Source organism: Sesamum indicum, linkage group LG3 (genome assembly GCF_000512975.1).
Source record: "Sesamum indicum cultivar Zhongzhi No. 13 linkage group LG3, S_indicum_v1.0, whole genome shotgun sequence".
NCBI classification, from domain to species: Eukaryota; Viridiplantae; Streptophyta; class Magnoliopsida; order Lamiales; family Pedaliaceae; genus Sesamum; species Sesamum indicum.
This window is the reverse complement of record NC_026147.1, coordinates 22,354,544-22,373,798: the sequence shown is the minus strand read 5'-3', so window position 1 is coordinate 22,373,798 and position 19,255 is coordinate 22,354,544. Positions and strand designations below refer to the sequence as shown.

Here is a 19,255-nt window from a genome sequence, read left to right as displayed (position 1 = left end):
CTTGGAATACGGAGAGGGTGTTGGTGAAGTGCTGGCCTGGACTAGTCTTAACGCTCCCGAAAGGTCGAAATTTGTCTCTTTTTGCACAATTCTTGTATTTTTCTGTTTCCGTTTTAGCTGATTATGTTTATTTTCGTGGTGGGTTGTTGTTTTGATGATTGATGTTGATATTTTGATTGATCGTTCTGTTCTTGGTGAAAAATGATTGGAATTTGTGGGTTATCCTCTTTCGGGTATGGAACAGGGTTTTTCTTGAAATTCATGCAATTTCTGTGTGTAATGTGCTTTCGGGTTTCTAAGTATCTGTGGGAAACAAAGGTTTCTATTTATTTGCTATATGATGTTTACTTTAGTGTGTGCGTGTGTTTTCAGTTGAGTTTTGTGTTGATTGAAGAATTTGGCTGCAATTTGTTCGCTTCTTGCCCTGTTTGATCGATTTATCGGAAATTTTGTATTATTTTCATATGCGACGTTGAATCAGTACTTGGTGATTGAGTGGAAAGAGATGAATTTTCCTGTTGAGCCCGGATTGTTGTTGAGGGAAAAAAAATCTTGTTCGATCCGGTCAAGTCTTCTCAAGTCAATGGGATATGTAATTTATGAGGATCACTTTGTCTGGAATAGTGCTTTGCTTTTATCCCTTGACGCGTTAATTGTTTTACATGCATGCACATACATATATGTGATCATGGAGTTATATATGCATGCATGCGACCATGTGTGAATCAACCCATATACGCTCGTACACATATTGGCACCCATAAAAACACATATAAATAGGCTTTCGTCCAAGAATGCCTAAACATAGATTATGCAAATTTAAGTATGTCTATATGCGTGTATGTCATGTGATCATGTGTATTACATAGACGTGAGTACGGCTGTAATTATCTTTTTCGCTCGAGTAAGAATTTGCCAAATTTTTTTATGGGGTTACTGCAATTACGTGCCGCGAACTTCAAGTAAATTTTATTAGATGTTCTTGTACGAATTATTGTTACCTTCTTATCTCTATTTTCAAAATCTTATGTTAGATTTCCTACGAGACTACCGTAATTTATGCAAGATTGCACAATCCGCTTCAGAGCTTTCTGTTTTATAAATTCACTTACTAATGTGACAGCATAATTGTCTATCACAATATCAAATTGCTACTTTTGCAGTTTGTCAATCCAGCTGCTTGTCATTTGTGAATCATTTTATGAATTGGGTTTGTGGTTATTATCTTATTACAATCTTTGACCTTATCGCTTCTATTTACCTTTTCTTTTTCTTTAAAATCTGTATAAATCTTCAAGTGTTTCATTGCTAAACATTTCAGATTGACGTTCTCCATTGACTCGGAATCCCATGTGTCCTCCGCCACAGACGCCTCCTCCGGCTGAAATTGGATCGAACTGGAGCGACGAACAAATCATTTCATTACTGGATGGGTACAAACCAGGATCCAGCCTCCCGAACAATGTGCTAGCAGATTCTAGCCCTTACCAGTATCCACCCTCAAATTTACCAGGTGACTTTTGAGGTTCATGCTGTTCAAGATTATGTTATTTGGCTTCCTGATTAAAGAAATTCTTAAGCATGCCCTTGATGTCGTCATGTTCTTGTGATTCTTGATCTTAAAAGTTTTAAGAATTTTAAAGTGATTCTCTACTCTCTGATGTCCAAATCTGTGGTCATGGTATGTTGATGGTTAAATCACCATTGATTCAGTATAGTTCCTGGAGTTTAGATGGTGTTGATGGTTAAATCACCATTGATTCAGTATAGTTCCTGGAGTTTAGATGGTGTTGATGGTATAATCATTTGTATTCATATACTTTGATGTCAAGCTGTTTTTGTTGTCTTAATCTGCAAATATATATAGATTTCTAGGTACACATGGAAAAATTGTTTCCTCTCTTACGATGACTGTCTTAACCTTCTAATGTTCTGTTTCTATGTCTGTTGTGATGATGATGTGGTTCTTATTGTTCAATTCATGGATTACATATTCTTTTAGTGGTTAAACATTTTATGTAACAAACAGTGCTATGGATCTATACCTGTGCGCCTGTTAACTATTTACAGCAAAGGTGAATAGATTTGCAACCTATCCGATGCTAATTCTCAATGTTAAATCATGATATTCCCCGGATTGGGAGTAAACTGATTAAAATAACAAAATATTTTTCGTCAGCTGACTTTGTATGTTGTTCTTGCAGAAGGAATCTGGTACCTACTTCACTCAAATGAGAAAAAAGAATGTGTTGATGGATTCTGGAAAGCAAAAGGAGAATCTTGTAAGATTTACTCAAACTCTAAGATAACTGGTTGGAGAACAACCTTAGAATACTTCGAAGGTCAAGCCCCTCACGGACAGAAAACAAATTGGCATATGCAAGAGTACAGGATAACACAAAAGGAATTATGTGATAAAGATAAGCCTAAGGTACGCAAGGTAAAAATTTGTTGATGTTTCTATTGTTTTCTAAGTTTTGCATTTACATTAAGCCAACCTGCCAGTGAAATTGCCGGTTTGGTTGGATATTGTGCAGGAATCCAGATCACTGTGCAGAGTGTTCCTCTGCAGTGGGCACAAAGGTGAGATGCATTCTCAGAACTGTATAACCGTCGTTGGATCAACAAAGGTTAATTCAGTCACGTTAATAAACCCTGAAGATAACATTACCTCCCATCAAGACTCTAAACGCGATTCTAAGGTGAGCGCAATCACAACCTTTCTGCTATAGTTCGTTTCTTGTTTATTTTCATTATAGCTGCTCAGGAGAGCTTTAGATTGTGTTATTTCTCTTTCTTTAATTCTTTCGTTTGCTCACCTGTTCAAATCTTTCATAGGAGAAGAGGGGACATGAAGCTGCAGTGCTCCCCGTAGTGGCGGATACCAGACCAAACTCTTCTCCACAAGGTTTGTCCGAACTAGACTATATCTTGAGAGGTGACTACCTGGAATTGGATGATCTAGAAGATCCCGAATCACATTCGTCGAGCTCACAGAACTCAAGCTGTCCTAGCAAGTTGTCTGATGAATACTTCGATTCTTCGGCTTTCTTGCGGGACCTCGAGGAAGAGGTGAACAGTTTCGTCCCACGGAGTCAATGTAGTTCAAGATACAGTTTTACTGCATCACTCAGTGCAAATGACGTGATTTTACAGCCTGTCTCTTTAGGTATGTCAAGAACTCCTAGTTTTCTCTCTAGTACTCTGCATTCATATCAATTTAGATAGTTCTAACAATATAATTCTCCACTTCATCTGTAGATCATAGTATTTTGTATAGTTAAACAATTGTTTTATCCATGAACTTGTTCTAGGATCTGTATCAAGTGCCTCTATAAGAAGCAATGTGGTCGAGGGCCCAGTAACCAGTTCAACAATCCCTGAAAGTCTGGCAGATAAAAGAGTGCAGGAGCACACTACAAAACGGCAGAATCCAGAGAGCAGGAACGAAGGCGCTTCAAATTTCTCTAGCTTGGGATCACCATCGACCAGCAATAAGAGCACTGCGAGGAGTGGAGAGAAGAAGGCTGGTGCAGGAAGAATGAAGAAGCTCAAAACCTATTTCTGTTTTTCGACCTTCTAAGTAATTAGGTGAGACGGTTCTCTATCCCGTGGCAAAGCAGTCATCCCATTTGCCCGTTTGATTGAGTGAAGAAGTAGACATTTTGATACAGTTCAAAACTTAATAGTAGTTGTCAAGGAGAAAACAAGAAAAAAATGAAAGAAATGGAAGAGTTGCAATGGCAATTGTGTTAGGGATGAAGATGTTCTTGATACATAGGTTGATTGTATGTATGTAATGTAAGTAGAAGAAACCTTGCTTGGCAGGCTGGATATAGTATATGTTGGAATTGTAATTTGAGGTTTATATAGCTGTTTCAGTTTGTGATGATTTTATTATTATATACAGAGTAGCCTACACATTGTAATCTCCTCTGACTTTTGGTACTAAATACTAAAAATGTAAGATTTAGTCATCATTCTTCATCCATATATGTTTGTTCTACATATGGACTTTTAGTTGTATAGACTTTTTCTCAAGAAAATTTTGATTCAGGTGGGATTTGACTGGAATTGAGTTAATTATATGATAAAATTTGCTTGTGAGGGGTGTAATTCAAGAAAAATAATCAGTATTATATTTACTCCTAATAAGAATATTTTGTCACATTCCTTACAACTTGGTATTCATATAAGCTCCATCACATGCTTTGTACAACTGCTTGACGTATAATGTGTGCTAATTATTCATCTATTATTAATACACAAAAAATACTGAGTGTCATAATTGCACATGCTGTGTGTGAACATGCCTCTTTTTTTCTATGCCTGTTCTGACATTTTCCCATGTCCTTTTCCTACGGTGCAGCCGCCGAAATGACGGCTGCGATTGACAATGGGAGCATACATAATCGACGGCCCAGGTTGCTCTGTCGTGGCGGGAAAACTTGGTTTTCTTGGAGGGAAAATATTATTCCTTTTTGTGCCTTTTCTGCAAATAAAAAAACACTGGGGGCCACAAATCTAAATTACTCGAAGTTCGTAGAGAATAGAAATACACGTAAGAATACATACATATGCTTTGATTTGTACGTATAATAGGCGGGGATGACGCGTAGCCCAGTGTCGGGGATGAGACAAACAACATTGATAGCAAGCTGGTTGGTACCCAGATGGGACCCACTTCTGCTCCCGTTACATTACGGTGTTATCTGTAACTCGCTCTTCTTTTTCTGTCCTTACTTCCACCCTAATTGCTGCAAATCAATTTACTAAAATATCCTTCGTCAATCTTAACCCGTAAATTATTGCAGTAAAAGATAATCTCGTTATTATTATATGAAAAGCTCTAGACATCATTTTTAGAACATTACGATAATCATTAAAGGCATGCATGCACTACTAACCCACCAAGGGCTATTATGTCATTTTTTACTAACCTCCCAAGGACCATTAGACCAGCAAAGTCAAACGTTCAATCCCCCAACTACTCGTACATCATCGCCTAGTGAATGATTGACGACTCTTCTCACCACATGTCGGTCTCTCATAGGTCAGTTTCAGGTTTTCGGGATACACAGCTCTCACACAATAATTGAACTTAAAAACAGCAGGGAGATTAAAAAACACACACACACGCAGAAGAAAAATCCGGGTCACTCTCTCATCTTCTTCTCTCTACTGTGTTTTCTCTCTCTAAAAAGCATCCAAATTTCCCCCCAAATTCCAGCACCCTTTAGCCAGAAGACCACATTTTTGGATTTAGCAATGAGCGATCTTCCGTTCAGGCCTGATTTCGTAGCCTGAGGCTCCATAATTCAGTTCAGTTTCTTGAGTTTTGGTGGAATCTGGGAAATGCTGGAAGCAGTAAAGAGCAATGGCGGATTTTCTTCACACTCTTCGCAGTTACTTAGCTGTGGGGAGAGTAGCGAAGAGGAGCTCTCCGTTCTGCCCCGCCACACAAAGGTTGTGGTGACTGGTAACAACCGTACTAAGTCTGTGTTGGTTGGTCTTCAGGGCGTCGTCAAGAAAGCTGTGGGCCTTGGTGGATGGCATTGGCTGGTAATGTGTTGTACAAAAATTGAATCTTTTTACTGTTGCTGTCAATGGGTTTCTTTTTTTATTTTCTTCTGGGCTTAGGCTGAAGTTGCTCATTTTGGACTTAAGCACTTTTAATTTTTTGTTGATTAAAGGAATGGCGTGGTGTGTGAGAGTTTACGGTGAAAGGGCTGTCTGAATTTGTTGAGTTTGGAACGGGAATTTTTGTTTCAAGATTTTGGTGCTTTTAGTACCATTTGATCAGACACATGGTCAAAATTTGATGATCTATACAGTTTTGGCTAGACAAAACATATCTTCTGAGTGGATTTTCATTTCTGGTATTGCTATTTAGTGTAATTTAATTTGCTTGAATGTTGCTTCTTCTTTTTTTTTTTTTTTTTTTTTTTTTTTTTTTTATGAGTGGATCTGAACTTACCTGTTCAGCATAACTTCGTCATGGGAGGTTCAGACAATCCTCTTGTGTGTGTGTGTGTGTGTGTGTTTCTTGGACTAAGATTTCCTTTTGTTTGAGTTATTACAGACTCTTCCCGCAAGTACCACTGAACCGTGATTAATCAACTTGCTTCTTCTTGTATTGATTACCAAAACACATATTTCTGTGCGGGATAATCTAAAGTGACTTATTGCTATATACCTGGAATTCAGTTGAATAAGTTGTCTTTTATGCGGTCTGCTGTCAATTTATTGGAGATTGCTCCCTACTACTTATGCATTGCTTGACTGATATACAGGTTCTCACAAATGGGATCGAGGTAAAGTTACAAAGAAATGCCTTAAGCGTCATCGAAGCTCCAACCGGGAACGAAGAAGACGACAACCTTGAATTTGAGCATGTGCAGTGGAACAGCTCGGATACGGGTAAGCTTGAGTTTATCATCCCAGTTCTTCCCCTAACGCTTTATGCAGATCAAACAAACATTTTTCGATGAGAATATGTTTAAACAAACATGTTTTAACTTTAATTACTGTCTTAAAAACTGAAAATGAAAACAAGAACAATCAGGGCCGTAGTTTTCACACTCGTTTTACGCACCATTTCAGTCTTTTATTTTTCCTTTTATGGTTGAGACTGGAAAATTTTTAAGTAGTAAATATGCTTGATATATGAAACTAGGCAAAATTGTTCTGAATATCGTAACTGATGATTCAATTAGCGTTCTATTCACGTCTCTTGGGTGGAATTATTATTTGTATTGAATGGATTATAGTACAATGAGAGAAAGTTGTTGAGGTTTCTACATGGGATTCTTTATAGTCCTTTTCCATTAATCTCTTTTCTCTTTGCTCTCCTTTTCCCTGTTTTAACGAATTTTAGTATTCATATCCTTTATTCTTTTTCCTTTTTGTCCCGGTCCACCATGTAATTGATTGTATCTTGTAATTGCGATTTCTAGCATTTGATGATGCTCAAAAGTCGCATAAATCGAGGCACCGTATGCACAAGTCATTCACGCCATCTAACAAGACTCTTAGCCGGTCCCTCTCTTGTGATGACTCACAGTCTAAAGATTCCGTTTCTACGCAGAAAGGGTCTGCGGTGAGGGGCTTTTGCTGTTTTTTCTTTCTTTAAAGAACTAAAAGGCAGCACATAACTTCGTTACCATGTTTTTATTGTAATGAAAACATTTACTTTAATATGGCGTCTACAGAAGGTGGACCTCAGCAAACTTGAGATGACGGCACTTTGGAGATATTTGCTCCACTTTAACCTTGTGAGTGGCCTTAGATGACTGAAAGATTATATAAATTTATATGGTTCTTAAGGACTGAGCAAGCTCATGTAGTATCTCGTTCACTGATCTGATTCATTGATGCTTAGGTGGATGCTGTCCCTAATCCTTCTAAGGAGCAGCTCATTGATGTCGTCCAGAGGCATTTCGTCTCACAGGTACACTAATCTTCATGACATGGCATTACATCGATATCAATCACATGAGTAAATTGCAAGATGGATTGTAGACACGTCAAAAAAGGGGGTAAGAAAATCAAATACACATACACAAACTTATACATCATTTGGAGAAAAAGTGCTCCTACGTTCACAACTGCATGAGTTTCTATTACTACGATAAAATAAATTCATACGACTACACTAGAAAGATTACTTATCAAATATCTGTAAGTAGGACATCGAAAATTATAAATTTGCTTCTTGCCTGCAACAAGCTAGACGAAAATGTTGGGTTAGACTTCACATTTCAGCAGTAGTTTGTGTAATGCTCTACTCTTTTCACAAAATATACTCATGTTGATCTAATCATCTTTTCTTCTGGGTTTCGTGCAGCAATTGGATGAGTCGCAGGTCATTGCGGGGTTCGTGCAGGCTGCCAAGAGACTCAAGACCGTTTGCAAATAACTTTCCAGAGATCAGACAATCTCTTTGTGATTCACTCCTGACTCTAACCAGTTCCCATCTGCTACATTTCAATCTGTATGTACATGTATCCTTTGAGACCATCAGTTTGGTTGAGGAGGTGTAGGTGTTATGTAGATATAACGTAAACCGGTGGACTGACCGACCCACCAACCGACGTAGTCCTAACAGGCCATCCTTGGCCAAAACTTTGGCTGAATGTTTTTTGTGTTAACTGCAAGGGACTTTCCTTGAAAATGTATAGTCCTGTTTAACGAATGCTTGAATGATCATTAACCAGGCGAACATGAGGATTTGTGTGTTCCTTAGTATGTTTAAACATTGGTTCTTTTGCGTCATCCCATCCCGTGGGAAAAAGAGAAAGTGGTTGAAGACCTAACTTATGATGATAGATAGATTCTGTCTGACTCCGGACCAAACACTTTTGCTGCTTTCTTGCAGTAACACGCTAAGATAAGAAGGCTAATTGAAATATCAGTTTTAATGTTTGAAATCCTCTAAAAAAATGCTTATAATTCAAAATTTTAAAACTATCTAACCAAGTACTTTTAACTGCTTTGATTCTTTTTTTTTTTTTTTTTTATGTAAATCAATTATAGTTTGTTAGTGGGTTCTAGTAAATAATGACTTTGTACGTGGTTGTGAGTTCGAGTATATAGTCTATTTTTATAGTAATTGTTTATTTATTTGTTTATGTTGAATTTAGGTGATCTGGCACCAATCTATTGAATCAATCTTTAAGTCGGAATATACTAAATAATATGATAATGAATTTTATATAGCATAAACACAATGACTCTTAGTGTACGGGGTTGGAATAGTTTCGGCCAATTAATTCTCATTAAAAGTTATTTTCTTCAAACACTCTCATTATTTTCACTTTTTACTAATATTTTTACAAATACCCAAATTTGATTCTACTTTTCTTCAATGAATTATTGCATTTCGACTTTTATAACACTCTCATATATATATATATATAGAAATTAGTGTGGGCGCGTGCTATGCACGAATTAAATTGATTAATAATTAGAGACACTTCAACAAATTCAAACACTTGTTGCCCTCAACTACTAAATTCCCGCCGTCTTTTACTGAAAAATATAATAATTCCTCGTTGAAATCTTGTCCAAAGTGTCCATTACTGATGGGATTAATTAGTGCCTAATTAATTGCCTTTTACCCTAGTTTCTTGCTACGGATTCTTAATTTTGAGACATTCCAAATCCGTCGCCTTTTGTGCCCACTTCACTGATGTTTCCAAGATCGTATCAACTCTCTACAAATTACAATTTTCCTCCACCATCTCCTCCTAATTATGTCGTCATCAGCGGCCACCGGATCCTATCACCACCTGTTCACAGGCTAAACGCCACCATCACCGTCACCACCGCCTGCATGGCTCTACTTACACTCTACCTCCAAACCCCAAGATAGGGATGTCGCTTTGGACCTTGACTAGGGTAGTTGTGGTCCTAAATTATCCATCAATTCAAACAATCAATATTGTCTATGTAGCTGGAGGATCAATAAGATCTTGAGCCTCTACGTTTTTCTTTTTACATATGATTCATTACATCATTCAATTTATTTAAAATTAAAAATTGATTTAATACTCAATGAATCCGTTTAAACAGGATAAATAAACAACAACCTACTACTCATAATTTAATTATGAGATTTCAACTTTACTTATCGAGCATAAATGAGGTCATAAATAATAAATTTATTGGTTTAGAAATGTCAATAAATACTAATAACGTTTATTAACTCATTCACCTACTTTGTTAGTTTAGGCTTTATTGCCCATTGATCATCGGAGTAAATGTGTTTTGAGCGTTCGTTCTCATTGAATTTTGTCGACAATTACCCTTCAAATAATGTTGTACATGCGACGATATCATCATTGTAATAAAGCATATATGTAGTATGAACTAAAAATTAACTATTTAATCACGTCCCTTAAGAAAATTAATTCCAATCAATTTTGCACTCACAAATTAAATTTTTCATCTTCCTCATCGTCAAGTATTTTGGGACAATTTTTTAATTCATCAACAGTTGACAACTACCTAATAATAAACAAATAAAATAATATAATATTTTGTCAATATTTAAACTTTAGAACATTCTAATTTGGAGAAAGATGACAGACTTATAAGTGAAGAAAAGTAAAATAAAAAATAATATATATTATAGCACGATGGGTCCCAATTTTAGGACCCGCTATCCACCCTGCCTTCAACTTTCTTGGACTCGAATAATGGGGCTGGTTCGGGGTCCAATTGCCATCCCAAGTGAATACTAGCGGAAGGGCTCCAACAAACGAAATATGAAAAAAAGTTCAAATTCAAAAAGACAACGCACATAATCCAATCACTTCATCAATGACCAACGCACATAATAAAAGTTTTGTCAATATTATTTTTGTACTATGACTTTGTTTTCTTTTAAATGTATTCCCTTCAATTTAAAGATAGTAATGCATTTTATTTAAATTTAAATGATGTAATAAATTGTATATTACAAAACAAAAAATTGACTATTCCATTCTCCATCTCACACGAGCAAATAATTGACTAGCCCAATTCATTTCGGTACACGTAATCAATCATGTCACACCAAGCCCAATTTGATCGGGTTGTTGTATGATCAATTATTATAAAATAATTAATTTTAAGAAGAATATTTTAGAGAAAGTTATAATGATTTAAAAATAAACGCTAATATCATCAAAAAAATATATGGATGAGCCTTTTTTTCCCAATAAATCTTATGACAGATGTAGGGTAAAATTGCAAAAGGAAAAGAATCCGTTTATGTTAATCTTTTATATATAAAAAAAATTAAATAAATAATTATATATGGATGTTGGATTTATCCCAACATGTTAGTGTGGTTGTGTTTTCCATTACTTTGTTCATTCGATAGCATGAAATTCATTACATCATTTAATATATTTAAATTTAAAAATTATTTTAATATATCAATAATTTTAATAACAAATATGTCTGAATTAGACATATAAACAAATAGGATTTGCCCTTCAAAAAAGAAGAAGATAAGATTTCATAAAAGTTTAGAAGATAAATTTATAATAATATCAAATCAATAGAAAATAATATAATTTAATTATTTTGGACATTTGTCTCATGAACATAAACCAGATATTCGAACCACATAATTCTTTATTTTTTATTTATTTATTACATATCTAAAATTTAACAAAATCAAGTTGTCAAAAGATGGTGCAAATCAGAGTAGGAGGTCCGACCCATTATGTTTGGAATTTTAATTTTTTAATTATATTGCGTCGTTTTCATCCTACGTAATATCCCTTTATTTTTTCAAATTAATCCCTATGGTGGGTGATTTTTATATATTACCCTTATAATTTTGTTTTGAGAAAATCATCCTAGTCGTTCGTTCTCTATTTTTAGTTGCAATCTGGTCCCTAGCACACAAATTATAAAATATATATAATCATTTTAATCGAAAGAATTTAATCAATATTGTGCAATTAACATTCAGATAATAATTTGATCGATGACATATTAATATAATGTATGACGAATTCCCATTAACATCTACGGGATACTTGTATTGCCAATTATGCCAACAAGTTGAATGTGCGATTCGATTTGTTTTGTGGCGGTACATCTTCAATTTCTTTTCAATTACAGTAAAACCTCTATAAATTAATACTCTATAAATTAATAAACTCTCTAAAATAATAAAATCTTCCGGTCCCGACTTAGGCCTTTATAAAAAATCATCAAATTCGATAAGATAATAAGATAATAATTTTTCAGAAAATTCCTTTATAAATACTAGATCCCATTATAACTCTAAATTAATAATTCATATATATTACAATTATAAATATTATGGTAATTTGCTAAAATATGAAGTCTGTAATGCTTTACGCATTTGATCATTCATGGATGATTTTGCGATGCCTTTTAGATGAGAAGACATGGTTGGGTATTATAAATTATTTTATTTTCATATTGAGATTTATATAGTACATGTTTTATTCATCATGCATGAATATATTTAATTAGCTATAATAGTTATTTAAGTGCAACGAATTAATGTATATATGTATATTTAAGTAATTTCAATGAATTGATACATGCATTTATGAATATAATAATTAATTGTATACAATGAATTGATATTATACATAAATATATTTAATTAGTTACAAAGAATTGATTGATGCATGAATATAATCAATGAAACATATATGAATTCATTTATTTTCAATACATATGTACTAAATTTGCTGAATTTAAAAAGTCTCTCTTTTAATTAATAAAATATTAATTTATCGATAAATTAATATCTCTTTAAATTAATAAATTTTCACGGTCCCAAGATTATTAATTTATAGAGGTTTTACTGTAGTTAACAATGATGATTTTTAAAATTTTAGTTAACAATGATGATTTATAATTTAAAATTTAACTATATTTATAAAATTCTATAATAGAAAAATATGAATAAAATTTTATATATAAATAGAGTTTTTCATAATTTTATAACTTGAAAATCATAAATAAAACTTAATTTTTTTATAGTAAAAGTGATGAACTATTTATTTATTTTTAAATAAATTGATTACGCTTATTAATATCTAACAACTACTCATAATAATAGTAATCATAAACTATTCATCAATGTCAGATAATTATATATAATAAACATTTACTATAAAGCAAAAATATTCCATATATTTGTGAAGTTGGAACCAATAATCTTTACATTACAAAATTTCAACTTCTCCAATTAAACTAAATCACATCCACTGAAACAAAACTCAAATTCAGCCACCAGCAAATTGTGTTGAGAGAGTGGTGAGGAAAAGGGGTGGACATCCACCATCACCCCATCCCTCATTCCACTTTCCCATTTGGTTGGGGATTCTTTAATCCCTCCCTAAGTCGTGCCTTTCACACCAACGATTATTGTCCATACATTTTGGTTCAGTTTTAAAGTTGAAATTCTAAATACATCTACAATTATAAGATTTTAAATTCACATTTTGTCAAATATATAAATATTTGTCTTACTTATATAAATTCATATTTTTCTATTCATGATAATTAATTACACATTATTAATTGTATCGAATGTGTTGTTGATAGTCATCTATGTATTTGATTCATTCACTTTTATTTAAAATTCGTCATAAATATGCCGAACATCCCTTGTTCTTCAATATATTTATTAATTTCGATTCACTGTCTCTCTCTATATATATATATTCAACACAAACCCGAATCCTATGAGTGAAACTTTAACCATCAACATTCATTCCCTGAATATATATTGTGTGATGCCAACTTATTATTCTGCAAAAATTTTCCTTAGAATCCTTGTGATTCTTGTTTGAGATATCATTCTGATGACATCGTATTCTTAAATTTGGATAAGAGTGTCACGTGGATAAATAAACTATAGAGCCTTCAATCCCCGCTTATCAGGCTCTGTAAACCCCCTCAAAGGTAAGCATTGTAGTTGACATTTTTTGTAACTGAGGCAAGATTTTTCAACTAGTTCCCTAAGTGGAATTTGGAGAATAATTCTCTATGAAATTAAAGGGTTGAAATTCACCTCAAGAATTCCAATGTGTCCCCTTTGGGCAATTCGATTCTTGAGGAATTCTTTGTCCATAACTTTACGTGTTTGATGATGTGTGTATTATACTTGATCTTCAGAATCAAAAAATTTATAAATGAGTCTTAATAGTGTGCATAAAGACAGTCTCGAAACAAATGAACTATGGTAGGATGACTGTCCAAATTTGTGTATTTTATGACTCGTGCATTGTTCGTTCTATCTTTATAATCGAGGTCGATCCTTCTTAAATCAAAGTTTCGTAAATTTGTCCTTAAAACGAACATCTAAAGAAGAAAGATAAAACTTTGAGATTATATATATGTTGCTCAACCCTCCTCCCCATCCAATGTGAGATGACAATAAACATTTATTGTCATAAATTCCATCATTTTTAAAATCAATTTTTGATTTTAAGGTGATATTAGTGTTATTTGTGTTTTCAAAGAAAATACAATTAAACTTATTAAGATATTAATATAAAATAATTGTTAATTTTAAAACAATTTAAATTCTTAGATGAAGTAATTATTTAATGAAAAAACTTTTATTGGGAATTTTAGAGCCTAGATCTACTGTATATTTAATGGATTTCTGTCATGACTCATTTGCAAAATAATTCTGTAAAATATTTAATCTTATGGCAGGGCAAAAATGAATTTCATGGAACAATATAACTATTCACATTTTTCAATTCCTGCCAAAAAATTGGTATACATATAAAGAAAAATTTTCTTGTGATTTAGCAAGTAATTGAAGAATCAACAAAAGAAGTATATTTTCTTAATTTCTTACTATACTTTCGAAACATAACATATATATATATATATATATATTTCAGTGTGAAGATATTTTAATATTGTAACCAAAAATGTCTGTGTTTTATTTGCTACACTTTATCAATGAAATTTCATCATTAAGGCAACATTAATAAAAGCAAAAATCTCAGGATGATTTTGATAATAAAATTAAGGGTAAATTACAACGAGTTTTTTAAAAAATTTGACATAATTATGAATATTTTATTATTATTATTTAAAAAATTACTAATAGCCCTGATATTTGATAGAATTATATAATTTTTTAATTAAACCTTAGAAATGGCAATTTTGCAGCAACGTGCATTGAAAAGTTTTAAGAATTGTGAAAATGTTATCAGTCCATAAAAATAAAAAAAAATAAAAAAAAAAGTTATAATTTATAGTTCAGTACAAAAAATTGATGAAAATCTATCGATGATTGACTATTTGGAGACCAATAGGCAATTTTCTGTTGAATTTTTTTTTTGTATCAACTTATCATCTCAACTTTGCGAAACTTGTACTTTACCATATCTAACCATAATTTTGTTGATTTTTCTATCAAAGAAACATGACATGATGTGTATATGTGGAAAAATATCGCATCACATAATCCTTAGATTTCACATATGCACTCCACGTGATGTTTTTTCGACAAAAAACTTGATTAAAAAATAATTATAAATTACAAAATATAAAATTTTGTAAAATTGAGATGCTAAAATCAGATGTCAAAGTATAAAAATAATTATAGTTTAAATGATAAAATGTAATTAACACTTTACCTAAAGTTAACCTTTTCTTTTTCTTTTTTTTTCCCCCCCTAAAATTAACCTTTGATTTTGAGTTTTTCACTCAAAGGAATCTTTACATAGATTCCAAATGCGCCAAGGATTCTCTTACCTCTCTCATCCTCCACCAATCTTGGAGCAGTATATATACCCCCTGTTTACACCACCGCTCCACCGCCGGAGATTATCTCTCTGTCTCTCAACAATCTACCTCTACCCGACATCAAATGTCGCTTCGGAGAACACTTTCCAAGCGCCTCTTGGGCGGCGCCACCAGTCCAGACTTTTCATCTCAAATCACCACCACACTTGAACAGACGCCCACTCCGCCGCCGTCTAAGGCGCCGGCAAGATCTCAATTCTACCGCGACTTCCGTGCCTCGTCCGACTTCTTCCGCCGGTTCCTCCAGCGCCGCGCCATCAACAACCACTCCTCCCCCAACTCCTTATCCTCCTTCCTCACACTCCCCGTCGGCGAAAAGCTGAGAGAGAAGCTCAAATCACTAAACACTTCCGATGATCATCACCTCCGCCTTCCGCCTCCGCCGTCCGCAAGGTTTGGCGTGAGCGTGGCGGATGCTAAAAGGGTCCTGAAGTTTGCGCAACTGGAGAAGATCAGAGAAAAGGTGAGGAACATTCCGGCGAGCACGATTCAGCACGGCGAGTTTGTACGGATCTGCAGCGACGTTTGCGGGAATAGAGAAGCAGGTTTGGAGTCCGCCAAGGCGTTGGATGAATCAGGGGACGTCATCGTTTTGGGTGGCGTCGTTTTCCTCCGTCCAGATCAGGTAATCTTATTATTGCCTTAATTTAGACATTAATGATTAATTAAGCACCTTTTTCGCTTGTGCATGCAATTAAAGAATATTAATTAACCCAAATTCGAGTTCATAAAAACCATAATCAACATATGATTTTAATTACTACATAATAAATAAAATAAGAGAAGGAATAAAAAATAGGTTGTAAGGAAAGTTGTCACTCTGGTTGAAATTAAATATAATCCCCAGAAAACATGGAAGCGTGTTTAATTTCTCAAATTCCTCGTTGTTCTTGAACTCGCTCTTTTTTAAATCGTACACATATATTTTCCAAATTCTTGTTTGGTTTCCACTAAAATTTTAAAGGGATGTACAGGTGGCAAAATCAATGGAGAGAATGATTTCAGAATCCATAGGCCTGCCCAACGACCCAAGAATAGAAGAGCTGGGCCGACTCGAAAACCAAAAGGCCCAGATTGACCAAAAAGCCCAAACCCTCGTTCGTGGGGAGCTCTATTGTGGGCTGGGCTTTTTGGCAGTCCAAACGTTGGGCTTTATGAGATTAACTTTCTGGGAGCTGAGCTGGGACGTGATGGAGCCCATTTGCTTCTTTGTCACCTCATTTCACTTTGCATTAGCCTATGTTTTCTTCTTGAGGACTTCAACAGAACCCTCATTTGAAGGCTACTTCCACCGCAGGTTCAAAGTCAAGCAAAAGAAGCTTATGGCACTTCATAATTTTGATATTGAGAGGTATAATCACCTGTCTCAAGCTTTCTATCCTAAGTATTAGGCAAAAGTGTCGAGATTCGTGTAAGACGGGCACATTTTTTAGGTCTCTAACGATGAGTTGTATAGCTTCTGCTTAAGATGCGAAACTTTTGCATGTAAATATTGAAATGAGTTTCTGAACAGTTGTTTTCTGTACGAAATTAATGTTCATACTGATTGTTCAAGTATGTGATATGTTTATAATTAAAAATAAAAAATTTAAAGACAAGGAAATGAGGAACGAAAAACCCGCAAGAAACTGATATTTGTGAAGGGCTGGAGGGCAATGATGCCGGAAGTGAATGGAGGGCCCTCTACTTTAGATTTTTGGACATAAAATGTCTTCCTCAGGACAGTTTATCTATCCACTATTTCATCATACAATCTGCTCAATTATTTATTCAAGTACAAACTCCACTCTACACCATAATTCAAAATCCAGTATTTATAGAGGATATTAATTTTATATTATGCGATTGATTATATCATTTAATATATTTAAATTTAAAAATTAATTTAATATATGCATCAATAATTCACGAGCTAGCAAATAAATAAACAATAAACTACTATATAAATAGACATACATTGACATTCATATAACTCGAACTCACAATCGTTTTGACTGCATGACATCAACTAATATAACTCCCAGCGAATCTATGATTGTGAATTATATACCTAGCAAGACAAGTACGAGTGGTTATTCTCTTGTAATATAATTATTATTTAGGGCGTTGTTATTACATGTTACAATTCAAAAATATTAATTTAAAAAATATCGAAATCTCAAAAACTCTCCATAGACTTGGAAGACAAGTGAATGTGTAGGTGTTTCAACCACCTCACTAGTAAGTTGCAATAATTGATTGGGCAAGGTACCCTTTGTTATAGGAGTTCATGTTCCTTAGAACTTACCTCATCAATTGTTCATAATATATGTGTAATAGACCAACTCCATAATTAAATCAGTAGAGATGAATATATTTGCAATTTTCGTAAAGTTGGTTAAGACTATATATATCGACCGAGTGGTGGACCTTTTACTATGCTAAGGTCCAATTTTGTTACCACCTGCAGCCCCATGATTTCTACCAAACGTCTCATGCTTTCATCAAATTTATAATTAGCTTCTGCATATTTCATTCTAATTATCTTAGTCATAAAGTATTTTTATTTATATTTAACATTAATTTGTTTCTCTCTCTCTCTCTCTCTCTTTTTATTTTTTTTAATATATGATAGAATTGATGAGCTCATTCATTATTGCTTTTTTCACTTAAGACGTGTTTCTCAATAGTTTTTATTTCTGTTGTGAGAATAAATTATTGAGAAAAAATAGTAGGTTTTATTAGTAAAAGTTGATAGGTGTTTGGAGAAAAAGAAAAAAAGACAAAAGGTTGAAGTCGGAATATTTGGAGAAATAATTTAATATTTATAATTTTTTTAATATGTTGGAGAATTTAGTATTTACAATTTAAACAGTTCAAAAATGAAGTTTATAAAACAAACACTATTTTCAATAATAAATTGATAAGTTCCTACAAACACTCCTTAGAAGAGTTATCATTTTCTATCAAGTAAGATGGCAAAATATAGCAATATTAATTTAATTCCTATTTCCTTTATAAAATGCAATGAGATGAAATATATTAATGATTAAATTGGGAAGAAGGTCAAAGTTTGTAAAATAAATATCCAACAGGTAATTGGTTTTAGGTCAGCAAAAGACTTGACCTAACCTAACTGCCCCACACCCAACCACACATCTTGCTTCCCTAATATAGATATTAGGGATAGTTTTTATTTGCAATAAGTCAATTGAGGGGTCGATCACGATCAAGTCTCGTTCAATTGACGAATTTGCGGTATAATGATTTTAAGGTTGTTGATTCAGATTCATCAATGTGTGGGAAATTATTCTATTTTAATAGCAGATACAGTTCTATTTTTAATAGTAAATGTTGATTAGATAAAAAAAGATAGTATTTGAAGGTCATAAATATGAATTTTCATTCAATTTTTTTGTTAAATCGATATATTTGACGAATAAAATGATTTATTTGTTAGACGAAAACAAACGTTACAGACACTAAATATAAATTTTCAAATTATAAAATTTATGTATAATTACACAGTACCAGAAAATGACCTCGCAATTATTCCTGAATATTATTCCTACTACTTCTTCTCTTCATAAATTATTTTCTACACAAATTTTCTTCCATAGTCCAAATCTATACCCTAATGATTCAAAATTAATTATATAGCTTTGAAATTATACATGTTATGTAATTTAATTAAATTTGATCAAATTATATATACAAAAAAAAGTTTAAATTCACAAATAAATATAAAATATTTCAATTATTTAATGATAACTCTAGAATTTGTGTGTATCTATGGTTTTTTTTACCATATTCAAATTTGGAATTAAACCAATACTCTTGGCCGTCGCAATCAACCTCGTCGCTCTCAGCAGTTTCCGGGTTCATAGGCAATAATGTGTTAGATGTTGACTACGTGTGCAGATTTAGGTTACGCAAAATCTCACACTAACTCCACTGCTTCTGC

General features: G+C 33.5%; 3 protein-coding genes across 5 annotated transcripts; all 3 read left to right on the top strand.

Moving 5' to 3' along the window:
* Positions 1–3,980, top strand: LOC105159211 (NAC transcription factor 29-like; the record flags this gene model as incomplete). Of its 3 annotated transcripts, none has more annotated exon segments than XM_011076195.2 (6): positions 1–63; positions 1,322–1,513; positions 2,205–2,431; positions 2,538–2,702; positions 2,839–3,169; positions 3,315–3,980. In XM_011076195.2, coding segments are annotated over 5 exon segments (1,155 nt in total). In that variant the 3' UTR covers positions 3,584–3,980.
* Positions 5,125–8,255, top strand: LOC105159210. Its single transcript, XM_011076191.2, has 6 exons — positions 5,125–5,562; positions 6,294–6,420; positions 6,957–7,099; positions 7,212–7,274; positions 7,382–7,450; positions 7,847–8,255. The coding sequence occupies exons 1-6, from the start codon at positions 5,356–5,358 to the stop codon at positions 7,916–7,918; spliced, it is 681 nt and encodes a 226-aa protein (XP_011074493.1). The 5' UTR covers positions 5,125–5,355; the 3' UTR covers positions 7,919–8,255.
* On the top strand, positions 15,277–16,817 carry LOC105159209 (calcium uniporter protein 4, mitochondrial). The gene is made up of 2 exons (XM_011076190.2): positions 15,277–15,937; positions 16,287–16,817. Exons 1-2 carry the CDS (start codon positions 15,377–15,379, stop codon positions 16,701–16,703), a joined length of 978 nt encoding a protein of 325 aa, XP_011074492.1. The 5' UTR covers positions 15,277–15,376; the 3' UTR covers positions 16,704–16,817.